This window comes from Canis lupus, chromosome 8 (assembly GCF_048164855.1).
Source record: "Canis lupus baileyi chromosome 8, mCanLup2.hap1, whole genome shotgun sequence".
NCBI classification, from domain to species: Eukaryota; Metazoa; Chordata; class Mammalia; order Carnivora; family Canidae; genus Canis; species Canis lupus.
Window position 1 is genome coordinate 75011911 of NC_132845.1, and position 14264 is coordinate 75026174.

At 51.5% G+C, this 14264-nt stretch overlaps 1 protein-coding gene across 13 annotated transcripts in view; it reads left to right on the top strand.

The window, feature by feature from the left end:
• AUTS2 (activator of transcription and developmental regulator AUTS2) overlaps window positions 1-11975 on the top strand; it is a 1131932-nt gene extending 1119957 nt beyond the window's left edge. For all 13 annotated transcript variants that reach the window (XM_072837546.1, XM_072837550.1, XM_072837545.1 and 10 more), the window contains 5 exons: window positions 1009-1150; window positions 4185-4262; window positions 5186-5269; window positions 6365-6587; window positions 8841-11975. In XM_072837546.1, coding sequence (XP_072693647.1) covers window positions 1009-1150; window positions 4185-4262; window positions 5186-5269; window positions 6365-6587; window positions 8841-10089 — 1776 coding nt within the window. In that variant the 3' untranslated portion in view covers window positions 10090-11975. The remainder of the gene's footprint in view (window positions 1-1008; window positions 1151-4184; window positions 4263-5185; window positions 5270-6364; window positions 6588-8840) is intronic.
• Window positions 11976-14264: the final 2289 nt, after the last annotated feature.

Sequence of the window (14264 nt, forward strand, 5' to 3'; positions counted from 1 at the left end):
TGGTGATGCTTGTTGGAGGAGGCGTGAGATTTAGAGAGAAGGTGGCTGACAATTAAGAACATGGGCATCCGTGCTCGAGAGGGCTACTGGCCTCAAAAATGATGCCAGGGTAAGGAAGGGAGGAAATGATGAGCTAGTCTCTACAGCCTTTGAGGAGGGTGACCTGAGAATAGCTCCAAGGTGGGGGAGATATACATGTATATTTATATATATATATATATATATATATATATATATATATATATATATGTGTGTGTGTGTGTGTGTATATAAATAACCGGGTGGAAAGAGGGCAATGGCAGCTGCTGGCAAGTGCTTCACAGCCAGAGCAGTTCTTGATGGCTCCCTGGGCTGGGCTGATCTCTTCCTCGGGTAGTCGTGGGACATAGGGAAAAGACCCCCCTGCATTCAAAGAATATCCCTACTTTGTTTCTGTTTGTTTTTGGTGGTAGTGTTTTCTTTTAAGATGTAACAATGATCATTTGAAAATTAGCTTGTAGTCATGCAAATATTTCTTCATCACTTCCAGTTACTAATGTACTGTGATCTATTAGAGTATAGCAAAGAGTCATTAACAATTAATTTGCACAGCAGATTATTCATGCAGAATTCCTAATAAAATGAGCTTTAAAATACTATCATTTAAAAAGTTGCTAAGATGGGCCTTTACGGTGAATAATAAGCTACTTTGGAGGGGCGGTAGTTTGAATAAATAGGATATGGTTGTATTCCTCAAGCCATAAGACCTCCAAGACTGTGCACAAGTACCGTCCAGAGGCAGGCACCTCTGGCCCCTCATAGGCTGACCTGCTCTTCAGCAATCTGGGGATGAAGTGGCACATGGGTGGCTCTTCTCACAGCATTTGTAAACCTGAACCTGACTCCAGTGCGGAGCCTGAAAGCAGCGTTCACAGTCTTCTCTCCTGGTTTCTGCCTCTTTCTTTGATAACTGTCTTTCCTGCCATTCATCTTGGGTTTTATCTTTCCTTTTTCCCCTTGCTGCTTTAGAAACAGATGCAGTCAGATCCTCATAAGCTGGACTTCGGATTGAAACCTGAGTTCCTGAGCCGCCCCCCGGGCCCCAGTCTCTTTGGAGCTATCCACCACCCCCATGACCTGGCCCGGCCTTCAACTTTGTTCTCTGCCGCTGGTGAGTTCAGAGCTCAAGGAAGGAGCTGAGAAATACAGTTCACAAGTAGTTAAATAAATTATGTTACTGCTCTGGGCCACCACTCAATCCCTCCCCCCCTAAAACAAAACAAAAAAAAACACAATTTATGTCAGCTTGTAAGGCAGCATCAGTACATCTAGGGAGATGGACCCTTCTTCACTGATAGGCCCACTTTCATTAAAGAAGGAAAAAAGATCATCTTTCTCTTCTGGGACTCCTACTGCTTCAGCTCATTATTTGCTTCTATATTAAACCAGTATAACTCACAAGCATGTCAGACACTATTGAAAGAGATCAGAAAGCTTACAAGGGCACAGCGAAAGGAAACCGAGCCAGGAATCGGTAAGGACTGTCCTTCCTGTACTCGGTAGCTCTGCACCATGATGCTCAGTCGTGCTCTTTTTCGAGAGTCTGAGGATGAAGAAATAACAAGAGAGTTGATTGTAGTATGGTCCGTGATGCGGAGGGTCAGTGCGTTGGTTGCTGGGTTTCCTCTCCTACGGCTCATTAACCTCTGAAAATACACGTTCCTGAATGTCTCGTAGGTATGCCAAAGTGGGGGTGGTGGGAACTGGGGGTCACCTCATGAGATCAGATCCCCACCCCTTTACACTCCAAGTACATACACACAGAGGGCAGTGGCCATAAGGAGTATCAGGAAATAAGAACAGCCCCCTTGGCATCACTCCTTATTGTTCAGTCCTTCTAAAGCTAGTTGGCCGCACAGAGCTGCACTCGTTAATACTGGCAGGTGGTGACGCCGAGCTCGTTCTGCTGAGGAGCTTGCTCACTGCATTCCGCCTGCAAAGTAGAATTGATTCTTCTGGACATAAATATTCACGGGGCTCCCTGCTTCTGGTCCGTAGGGAACAGGGTTCACATCCATCCTGCCTGCTGCCTTCTTTTACCCAAGACTCATTTTTGGTTGACCTGAGGCTCTGCCATTCAGAAAGAGAGAGACTCCCCCATCGCAAGAAGTCATCATTAAAATGGGCCTTGTTGCCAAAGCAAGTGAATCACCCTTGAGGGTAGATAGAATTTGCTAAGGTCTCTGGTTTCGCTCTGTCGGTTCTGTCTAGGGACATATTTGAAAGCTTTGTTACCATGGCACCTAGGCTCTGAGACGGAGCTACATTAAGAGCAATTTTTGGAGAGAAATAGAGAGATTTCTCCCTGGCTTCCGCTTGAGCCAAGCGGATGAATTGGCTTCTTTTGCTTCAATAATTCTGGAACTGCAAGGCACCCCTGGAGGCCCCGGGCTGAGCAAGGCTCCGATCTTCATCGAAGCATTAATTAGCTTGTACTACACAGACAGCGTGCGGCCAGATTTTTATTTAGCTGGCAACACTGTTGACACCTAATGAATACGCTGGGCTGTGTTCTCTTGGTAGAGACGGAGTATCATTTCTGCGCTGCCTGGGTAGAGCCGAAGTCACCCTCTAGGGCCAAACAGATGACTCCCCAGGTGCCTTCCAAATCTGAGTGCCCATAACTGTAACGGATGTCCTCTTGGGCTCCATGGCTACCTCCACAGCTGGGGCCCCCGAGGCCTTGGAATGCAGGGAACAGTAATCCAGAACATAAATTGAGTTTGTAGGGCATGGGGGGGGGGGGTGTGCGAGAGGACAACACTCCCCCATTCGGTCTGCTTTCCTGAGAGAGTTCATACTTGTTTATAGGAGCTCAGCCAAAATGCAAGAGACTGGAGTGGTTAGTCAGTTCATTGAGGCCCCGTGTATACATCCCTTCTGGAAGGTCATCTTTTTCAGTATAAGCAGTTTTGGATTTTGCCCCAAGATGGTAATTTGGGGATATTTTGAACCAGTGTGTATAATTCACACACATGTGTTGGGTTCAGCCACTTTCAGCAGCCTGCTGGGAATCAGCCTGACATAAGCTCAAGAGGCTCCCTCGGGTGACCCTGGCCGATCTGCTCTAGAGCCGAGCCTGCCACCCCAAGAGCCTGTCTGCCCCACTCTTGGCTGCACTGGAAGAAGCCAGTCGAATGTCCTTGGCTTTTTCGAATCTCATCCCCCAGCTGCTTCCCGTGCATGCACCCTGCGTCTCCGTCTCTCTCCCTTTCCCTTCCCACCTTCCTCCAGGACAAGGGTGATGTAGCACCTTCTATATATAGTGTTTAGGGCAAAAAACATAACAGTACAGGAGATGTGGACGGGGAAACTGATGGACAGAAGACTGTGGAACTTGAACTAAGGTCCCTGGTGGGCAGATAGAGTCCATTAGAAGATTGTTGGTGTCTACGCACACAGGAATAAAGCAGCTTTTCCTGGCACTGAAGCCAGAGGAGAGCTGCTTGGAGGACTTCATCTCCCATAACCCGATGCAGCTCACAGTCACGGGTTCTGTCGGGCCAGGTCTTGTGCTGTCCGTCCAGATGGGCCCGTGATGGCTAACATGTTCCTCGGGGAGGGGGCCCTGCAGGGACCGGAGCCAGGCCGCCCAGACACGCCGCTGCACAACAGCCACTCCCGAGCCAAGGATTATAAAATGTGTTTTCCAGATCGGTGTTTCACACAGTGAAAAACTTGCTCCCCAGAATGCCCTACGAAGAAAGTATCCTGTGGCCAAATGTTTCCCTTTCTGAGAACGAGTGAGCCCAGGAACATTCCAGCCGCTCCAGTGAAGAACCGTGCTTCACACTTTGCAACTTGACGTTTGAGCCTCAAACTTACTTGGTTGTAGGATCACCCCCGCTGCCCGCCCTTGCGATATTTCTCCATTCTGCCAAAACTGTGTGTCCGTGGCTTTTAAAAGTAACAACTTCTGTTTGGTGGTGGCCAGCCCAATTTGGAAGATGGGCATGACTTACTTCCTGCCACCCAACATAAAACCTATGGTTGCCAGGTGTGTTGCCCGTATGGACTTCAGCCATGTCCTTATGTTAACATAGTCACTCCCCCTTTCTCACAGGGCCCTCAGGTAACTAGGGGCCATTTGCGCGGTAAGGGTCGGCGTTCTGTGGAATCTGATTTTGTCATGTTTGACTTTCTAGGTGCTGCACATCCAACTGGGACCCCCTTTGGGCCACCCCCCCATCACAGCAACTTCCTTAACCCTGCCGCTCACCTGGGTGAGTTGCCATCAGTGATGGGAAATGACATGTGCATCTCAGAAAAAAACCCTTTGTTTGCCGCGCTCCTGCCGCACTTCGTGGGAGGTTGGCCATCGTCCTAGACACCTCAGGGACGTATTAGGGAGATGATGGCATTCTTGTAGAAGTGTGAACACCTGCCTGCCATCATCAGGGTTTCAGCGCCTCTCATGCCAACTGTAGTCTTAAAGTCGCAATCCTGTCTGAGGTGACTGATGGTGCAGTGGGAAGGAGTCAGGCCCCGGTACCTCCTGGCCTGCCCGCTGGAGCCAGATGGTGAACTCTTGGCCCATGTTCGAGGGCACCTCCAGGAGGTGGAAGGAAAGGCAAGGTGATGTTACGAGGAGACACGACCTGCTATTTCGTTTTCCCCTCACATTTCACTGCGAATCTGTCTTTTCCTAGCAAGGGTACATGCTCTAGTTGGGGCCTTTATTTATTGGGTATTTTCTGTGAGCATATGAGTAGGCGCAGGCAGTGGTACACGAAACAAAAGGGTGTCTTCACAGATGCGGTCTCATCACTGAGAGATTTTAATATTAAAACGTTCATCTGATTTGTTCTTGTAGAGCCTACAGACTCCTTTCCCTGAAGAGAGAGGACAGGACTGGGGGCATCTTAGGACGCTGTGGCTTGAGTGATACTCCCCACATGGCATAGGAGGAGTGGGGCAAAGTGCACAGTTTTGGGGAAAAAAACAGCTCCCGTAAATGTTTTGGTTAACTACTGCCCAGACCCAAGCCCAGGGAGAACCTCCTGCACAACATGATAGGACAAGCAGGGTCAGGTCTGCGTGTAGCGAGGGGCAGGGGTCCCTAGGGCCTCCCCACTCCTGGGAACCTCTTGTGTACCTCTGTCAGCCCACTCCTGCAACCATTTCCTTCTTCCCAATATGTTTGCAGAGCCTTTTAACCGTCCGTCTACATTCACTGGCCTCGCAGCGGTTGGTGGCAATGCCTTCGGGGGACTTGGAAATCCTTCAGTTAGTGAGTACCTCTAACTTTTTAAAAATCCGCCTTGGACTGTGTCTCCTCTGATCTGTCTGTGGCTCCAGACCTTTATAGCTAAAAGGAAACTCTGCTCTTGGGAAACAGATTAGGTTATACCCGGAAAAGCAGGTCCACAAGTAGAGCGAGGGGAAAGGGTGCATTGACATCTAACATGGTGTTTGGAGGTTACTGAGCGTCAGGAGAGGCGCTGTCACCGACTAAACTCCAAAAAGTTGCTTAAGCTCATCCATATGCCATCTGTCCCCTCCTCTCCAAGACTTTAGCAGCAGCTCCCCAGGGAAGAAACACATATTCACCTCGCCGTTGCCATTAGTGGCACTGAGGAGACTCTACCAAGAGTAGCAGGAAAACGGGACTAGCTACTGAGGCCAGCCAAGTGCAGGCAGCATTTCGTACTCTGTACTCTAGGAGGACTGTGTTGTTTACTAAAAAGTATCTCGAGTGGGTTTTCCCAAAGAGTTTTAACACCTGCTCATTTTTTAGTCAGAATACTCAACCCGTTTTCTTTTGTGCCGTCCACATATTCTGTTCTCCCGGCACTGGAGGCCTAAAATGCAGCCCCAAGTGTGCCCTCCCAGTCCCTCCCACGCAGAGGCCTTACCTGTCTGCTTAGGTCAAGGCCCCGTCCGGGCTCGATGACACCTGCTTGTGTCCGCTAGCACTGTGGGAAGAGTGGCCGTCCCGTTAGCGGGGTTGTGGGTCGAGGATGAGCCTGAACACGCCTCATCCAAGTCACCCCACGAGAGCGCCCCCTTCTGCATGCCTGCGGGGGCTTCTGCATGCACCAGATGCGTTCCTTTAGGCACCCTGGCCACCTGTCTGGTCCCTGGCGACTTTAGTCCGCCCTGTCCCATCGCCTTTGGTTAAAGAACAAAAGCTGTGAGCTACCTCTCCAGCGTAGGACAAGCGCTCCTCTAATGAATCTGTTAATTTCCTTTCCTTTTCCAGCTCCCCATAATATGTATTCATTTTAACTCTGAGTGCTGTTTAAAGTTTTTTGGTAAGTACCTTCATTACAGCAGATTATATAATTTCTCTTAAACCTTTTTGTTCTCCACTTCACCATTTCAGCACCCAACTCAATGTTCGGCCACAAGGATGGCCCCAGTGTGCAGAACTTTAGCAACCCTCACGAACCCTGGAACCGGCTACACCGAACGCCTCCGTCGTTTCCGACCCCTCCGCCCTGGCTGAAGCCAGGGGAGCTGGAGCGTAGCGCGTCCGCTGCAGCTCATGACAGAGATAGAGATGTAGATAAACGAGACTCATCTGTTAGTAAAGATGACAAAGAAAGGTACGGAAAGAAACCGTTCTCGAGTCCCACTGGGGGAGCCCGCTGTGTGCCCCGTGTGTGGGCCGTCCCCCCGCCCCGTCCTAGCCTCGTGCTCTGGCTGGCCCTGTGGCCTCAGCTCCTCGCCCAGCCCCAAAGTCCCCGAGCGCACCCCCGGCCCTGGCCCCGTAGTGCACTGCCACCGTAGGATCCCCTCACAGCGCAGCCAGAGCTTCCCAGCTCAGAAGCAGTCCGCCCCGAGAACCTCCGAGGTCCCTGCGAGCACTAGTGTATCCAAGTAGCAATCTTTCTCTCCAAGACAGCGAGTTGGAGCTCTGGACCAAACACACACAGCATGAATCAATACCATATTTGCTTTCAAGTTCGTGCAGTCCATTAAATCATCCATAGGTTTTTTTTTTTTTCCCCTCTGTCTCTCTCCCTCTCTCTCTCTTTTTGTTTGCTTTTAGAAAGTCACATTTGCATTGTCTCACCATATTTTTCTCAAGTTTTGTTCAAACTCGAATCCGTGGCTCACAGCCGACTAATAAAATTTTGCTAACCCAGACGTAGAAGAGCATCAGCAAGCATTTCTGGTGTGGGTTTTGTTTTGCCAGCAGGTAAATTACCTTGACTAACCATTTTTTTAGCTCTGTACTTGGTAACCCATGCCTATGAAAGGAATTGCCTTAAAGAGGAAAATCTCTCAGAGTATCTTCTCTGAAGAATGTTGGAGGCACTCTTGAGCAAGTGTCCCTGTTTTCTTTCTGTAGGCGATTTTCCTTTAGAACGAACTGCTAAGCAGGGGAAAGACAAGATACGTTTGATAGGAAATACTGAACAACACTCTCCTTCTGGTACTCAGGCCTCAAATATGGTCCAAATCTTTAATTTTTCTTTGCCACGTATAGGGTGTGTGGGTCCACATGCGCACATGCACACGCACACTCGTGATTTAAAAGAATTCAACTCCACAGACTGCGTGTTAGATTACTATGTATTCCTCGTAAGTCGTCACTCTAGCTGCTGATTGCTGTCTTCTAAAAGAAAAAAACACATTTTTCCTTCAAGACAGTATGTTAAAAATCTAACCATGGGGAGGACCACTTCTCGCATGCAGCTCTTGGCTGTAAAGCGCCAGGGTGCAGCGGGTGTAGCCTGGACTGGGAACTCTCTTTGGGCCGTCTGTCCGTGAAGTGGAGCCAACGTTCTCATTATTTTCTTGATGGGTTCAAAATGGCCTTTGGATTAAAGTCAGGAAACTTAATAAAATACACTCTTTTTTATTCTTACCTTTTAAAGAAACTCCTCCTCTTAGCCTTGCATGTTGGCTAGAAACAGGATCTGTAGGGGAGCCCTCCTTCGTTCTCTGGCCAGGGCCGCCCTCGCCTGTGAGCCTGCCGAGCCCATGAAGCGTCTTGCGCGTTGCCTTGGCCCGGTCTGTCCAGGGCTGTCCCTACGACGTACCCGGCCCTGTGTTCCCCCTTTGAGTCTGCCTTGTTGTCTTTCTGTGCTCTGCATCGTCTGCCCCCATCCCAAACAGGCCCCTAAAATTCTTCCACTTTCCATTCACAGATGTTCTTAAAATTGTCCTCCATTTGTCCCCTAGGGCCTGGGGACCCTGCTTGTCCTACTGGCTTTCCTCCATTTTCTCCAATTACGGCTCTCTTGTCCTAAAGCAGAAGCGCTCGCAGCCCACGAGCCCTGATATTGAGGTTTCCCTTGAGAGGCCCTGGAGTGCTGCATCTCCGAGAACGCTCTGAATCTGCGTCCTGTACTCGGAGACGGTCCCTCGTCCCGATGTCAGGAGATCGCAGCTCCCGTCGCATTCACATTAGACCCTTCCTCCTGCTGCTGTGGTGTCACAAAGGTGGAAGAAAGGTTGTCTTCGCTTTCGGGCTGGTCAGGCTTTCTTAACACGAGATGATCCTGGGAATGTAGACGGGCGGGCTGCGTGGCCACATTGCTATCGCCGGCCGTGCTATTCCATCTCCTCTTGCCAACAGCTCTTCGTCTGTGGTCTTGATGGGGGCATGTGAATCTCACACACGGAGACAAGTATTTCCCCCTCAGCTCCCCTTTCCCCCAGCACTTCATCCCATAGGGGAGTCAGATCAGGGTGCTGGCTCTGCCGTAAGAAGGGCACATCCGGCTGCCTCAGTGACCACGGGAGCCACACCCAAGCCTGTCCTCCTCACACCACCATTTCATTGGCAGCCCCTGGCTGGGTCGGCCGACCTGTTTCATTGCTTCTCTGTTTCCCTCTTCCTCCCCCAGGGAAAGCGTTGAGAAAAGACACTCCAGCCACCCTTCACCAGCACCTATCCTCCCGGTGAGCACCCTGGGACATAACCGTAGCTCCGCTGAACAGATCAGGGGTCATTTGAACACTGAGGCTCGTGAGAAAGACAAATCCAAAGAGAGGGAGAGAGACCACTCAGAATCCCGCAAGGACCTGACCGCCGACGAGCACAAGGCAAAGGAGGGCCACCTGCCCGAGAAGGACGGCCACGGCCACGAGGGGCGAGCTGTGGGCGAAGAGGCCAAGCAGCTGGCCCGGGTGCCATCGCCCTACGTGCGGACCCCCGTGGTGGAGAGCGCCAGGCCCGGCAGTACCTCCAGCCGCGAGGTGGAGCAGCGCAAGAGCGAGCCGGCCTACGAGAACCCCAAGAAGAGCTCGGAGGTTAAGGTGAAGGAGGAGCGCAAAGAAGACCACGACCTGCCTCCGGAGGCCCCGCAGACCCACCGGTCTTCGGAGGCGCCTCCTCCCAGCTCCTCGTCCAGCGTGCACCCGGGGCCCCTGGCGTCGATGCCCATGACGGTGGGGGTGACGGGCATTCACCCCATGAACAGCATCAGCAGCCTGGACAGGACTCGCATGATGACTCCCTTCATGGGCATCAGTCCCATCCCGGGCGGAGAGCGGTTCCCATACCCTTCTTTCCACTGGGACCCCATCCGGGACCCTTTGAGGGATCCCTACCGAGAACTTGACATTCACCGGAGAGACCCGCTAGGCAGGGACTTCCTGCTGAGGAACGACCCTTTGCACCGTCTCTCGACCCCCCGGCTCTATGAGGCCGACCGCTCCTTCAGGGACAGAGAGCCTCACGACTACAACCACCACCACCACCACCACCACCACCCACTATCTGTGGACCCGCGGCGGGAGCACGAGCGCGGGGCCCACCTGGACGAGCGGGAGCGCCTGCACATGCTCAGAGAGGACTACGAGCACACACGACTGCACCCCGTGCACCCCGCCTCCCTGGACGGGCACCTGCCGCACCCCAGCCTCATTGCCCCGGGGCTCCCCAGCATGCACTACCCCCGGATCAGCCCCACCGCGGGGCACCAGAACGGACTCCTCAACAAAACCCCTCCAACGGCAGCGCTGAGCGCGCCCCCTCCACTCATTTCCACGCTGGGGGGCCGCCCGGTCTCCCCCCGCAGGACTACTCCTCTGTCGGCAGAGATGAGGGAGAGGCCGCCTTCCCACACCCTGAAGGACATCGAGGCTCGGTAAGGGAGAGCAGGACATGAGAGAGGAAGGAGAAGCTCTACAGCGACACGACGCCAGACCTGAGAGAGTGCGAGAGAGCGAGCGAGAACGGACCGCTAACACAGACTGGGGGCCGCACGCCCCCGCCTCCTCCCCTTGTAAAAAATGTACAGACTCAGTGCAGATTTTGAAATGTTTTTTGTATATTATATGTTGAAATTTTTCAGATCTTTTAGCCAAGCCCTCTGTTCTCATGTCCCTAACTCTTTTGGTTTCTCGTATAAAACTTTTTTTTGATTTGAACCAAAACCGTGAAGATGGCAAACACGCACCGATGTGGTAACTGGGGGAAAACCAAGGGCAGCCCACACAGTCCAGCGTGTGGAGCTCCTTCAGATGAGAAGGGAAGGCCGTGTACATAGTTATGTAAAAACACATTGCTTCGTGAGCTAATGGTTCATATATGCAAAGGGTAAGACGAAAGCTTTACTTTGTACAAATGTAAATAGATAAAGAGTAAGTAACATAATACATTAATACTTCTTAAAATGTGCTATTTGCAGACTTAATATCAGCGAGCGTGGCCGGCTACGGCCACGTTCCCATATATTGTTATAGACAGCTAAACCCTTCAACTATGCAATGAATGTTAGGGCTTTTCTCAAAAGCCCTCCTGACTCAAAGGAGCCTTTTCAAATCCATTTACAACATACTTAAGGTCATATTTTCCCTGAACAAGCGCTTACGTGATATGACTCTGTTTTCCTTGCTTGTGTTTTTCAAACAGAAACAATCCGATTTTGCAGCTCGGACCCCAGGCCGAAACCTTGGCTTTCGGAGTTGCCTGTGGGCCGCGGTGGCGGGGGGAGCGCAGCCCCGGAGAAGGGGAAGCCGAAGGCAGGGGCCACCAGGGGAGGATGGGAGTTGTCAGATGCCAAAATCAGGGGACACAGACAGGTCGCCAGCATCTCGTCACCATCAGTCACGTGATTTCACACACACCTCATGTGGGAGCCATGCGGTTTTTTTTTAGTGTGTCCTATTTCATATCTGTGCACACCTCCTCGTTCTGTAACGAGATTTGATGACACCCAAACAAATCCTGAAAGAAAGCTTCGAGTTTTCTCAGATGATGGATATGTTTTTCACTGTATTCAGTAACTGGCGGAGTTAGGGTGCATGTCTCCTGATGTGACTCGCTGTATTCCAGTTGGTAATAAAGTCTGGGAATCACCGGAGCAGGTCCACCTTTCGGAGCCGTGGAGAGTTACAGAGGGTGAACAGTGGCAAAGTCTTGCGTGTGCGTGTGGTTTTCAGTTCGCATCAACCTTCATGTGTCTTCACAATACTTTTATAATACATTAAGCCTCTTGTCTACATATTTGGAGAGAATATGACTTTACTAGCAGAGAAATACAATATATCTTGTCTACTGGACTGTAAAATATATGTATGAAATAAAATTAGTTCCATTTGGTCTTCTAGTATATTAAAGTGCTATCCGATGTTGTTATCCTGTTTTTGCAAAAAAGAAAAAAAGTTAACTACAGACCATTGTTTCTAATAAGCAGAGAGATCTATTTTAGTAGTAAACTGAAGGTTTAGTTGTGAGCTTCAGATTTTTGTGAACTCCAGATGTTGTGCAGTGGTTTTTTTTTTTTTAAGACAACTAAAAAAAAAAAAAATCCCAAGGAATATGTACACTGGAACTGTAGTGGTAGCTTTCAGTATTGTAAAGAGATTGTTCTATACGGACCTTTTTGCTGTTTATCCTGTATGTAATAAAGTCCTTTCTAGACCCTATGTGAAAAGACACGTGAAAACCGACTGACTCTTCAGCATGTTCTCATCGGTGGAACCTACTTGTGTAATGTAAACTGTGCCATGTTATTAAAAAAAATGTGAACCCAGCTTCCAACTGCTTGTTTGTGTGAGATGGCCATCCTTAACCTTAGGGAAGAAGCCGTGCTTGCAAGACCGGGCTCCCGGAGAGGAAACACGCTGAACCCAGCCCGCGTGAGGACTCCAGGCTGAGCTGCGGGGGCCCGTCACCGGTCGCCCTACCCTAAACGCAGTTAGCGACCTGCCCATCAGTTTCTCTAACGTGCGCGCCCCGCTCTGGCAGCTGTGGATCTTCCGTTCTTTTCCTCTTTATTTTCGGGGTGCCCTAAGCCACCCACTGTTAAGTGACAGGAAGGGACTCACGGCCGTGGCGGGGCATGGAGGCGCAGGTGCGGGCAGCCTCGGAGCCCCGTGGTCGCTTCAGCGGCACACCTGATGGAGCTGATGTCGGGCCTGTGACCACCGTTTTTGCTCGCTCCTTCCTTTGCGTTTCAATCTGCGGACCTCGGTCGTTTGTATGTTATTCCAAACATTCCCAGTATTTTCCTCCTGTCTCTTACTTTCTCTGTGTCTCGTTGAACAGCCTGGCCTAGCCCTGGTGGGTTTGCAGCCTCCCTGCACCATCCCCCCCCCCCCCCACACACACACACACACACGCCCCGACTTCATCCTCTGAAATCTGGTTTTGTTTTTTCAAAATGTAAAAATATGTGTTAATTTTTCTTGTGTTGATCTCATGAAATTGCTGTTCGGATGCGATCGTTTGGATTGGTGTTTGTTATCTCTCTGGGAAGAAGCAGTCCAGGGCAGCGGGATGTGGGCACCCGCTGTCTGGGGATTAGCCGTGGAAGTGACCAGAAGCACGGGCTCAGCATTTGTGGGGGCGGGGGGCGGGGGGAGTGCCCCACGGGGGAAGCGGGTTCAGGAATGGGGCTTGCAGGCCCGGAATGCCGAGGGGCGGAGAGGGGGTTCCCGAATAAAGACCCACTCCCCTCCTCTTGCCCTTCTGCTAACACCTGCTTCCCTGACCGGAGAATAGAACTTAAAGACAAACTAGTGGTTTGGAAAAGGCGACAAATGCTGTTTTCTCCGGGTCGGGCAATTGTCGGGACCTTGCAGACCCCAGTGCTCTGCAGCGTCCTGATGGGCCCGGCCTCGCGGCTCCCCACGCACCGCGCGCTGTCTGCACGGCCCGTGTGCCATCTCAGGACGCAGAAGAGTCAAACTCTCAAATCAGCCGTGGTGTTTAATCCCTGGGGCTCTCTTCATCTCGACCTTTGCATATTTCCCTCTAATTATGCTCAGCATCCCGGCCTTGATGGGTACTAGCACCAATTTGATTTCCTGCTAACCTATAGACGCTCTAATTATCTCCACCGCCTTTGACTGACAGTGATCTTGTTACCCTTCTAATGGTACATGACAAGTAAAGTAGCGAATATAATGATGCAATAATTGCCATTTTGGATGGATATTCGCAACAGCGTTTGCTGTTTATCCTTCTGCCTCAATCAAGGTGGAGGAGAGGAAATCAGATGTGACTGCTGATGTTACGTACGTTTGTAGCATAAGAAGACGCGTGGGACGGGATTTGGCAGCGCGATCAGCTGAGCGGTCGTGGGGGGCCGAGACCTCGGGGGCGAGCACCCAGGCCGAGAGCCAGCCCGGCCTCCGCGGCACCGGATCGGCTGAAGGGAAACGGGACGGAGAAGTGACGTGGGCTCCTTCACGTCACCTCGTTTAAACTCCCCATCGTTTTCTTCCTGTACGTTCCAGAGCGATTTCTCAGACGGGAACTTTGCTTTTGGCAGCAGAGGGCTGTTTATCGGACAGGAAGTCGTACCCTCGAGGACAGTCCCACACCGGGCCGCGGCCGGCCCAACCGTTGGCGCTCTGGGAAGTACAAAAGCAAGTTTGTGGCGTCTCACGTCCCGGCTGCTGGAAGCTTCTGGTAAGGAGCTCGCAACCAGTCAGGGGAGCCCAACAGCCGCCCCGGGCCTCCCGTTCTCCGTGACCTCGAATCACAGAGCATCTCTGGAACCGTTTCTCAATGTGCCAGATGAGACTGAACGTAACGGGGCCTGAAGACGCGCAGGTGGTAAGCCCGGGGTGCACCGGCCTGGCTCGAGGCCTGAGCGTGAGCCCAGCTCGGCTGATCACTCCCAGGTTACAAGGTCATAGAAATTCTTGATACAGACGGGCTGACACGTTTGGCAGGACCAAAGAAAGTGGGCTGGTGGCTCCCGGGTTCCTAACTCACCCCAGTGTCTCCCACCTGGTTGGGAAGGGCCTCCTCTCCGACCCAAAGCCTTCACTCACTCTCCGGTACACACTACTGGAGCCTCGCCTCTGTGCCA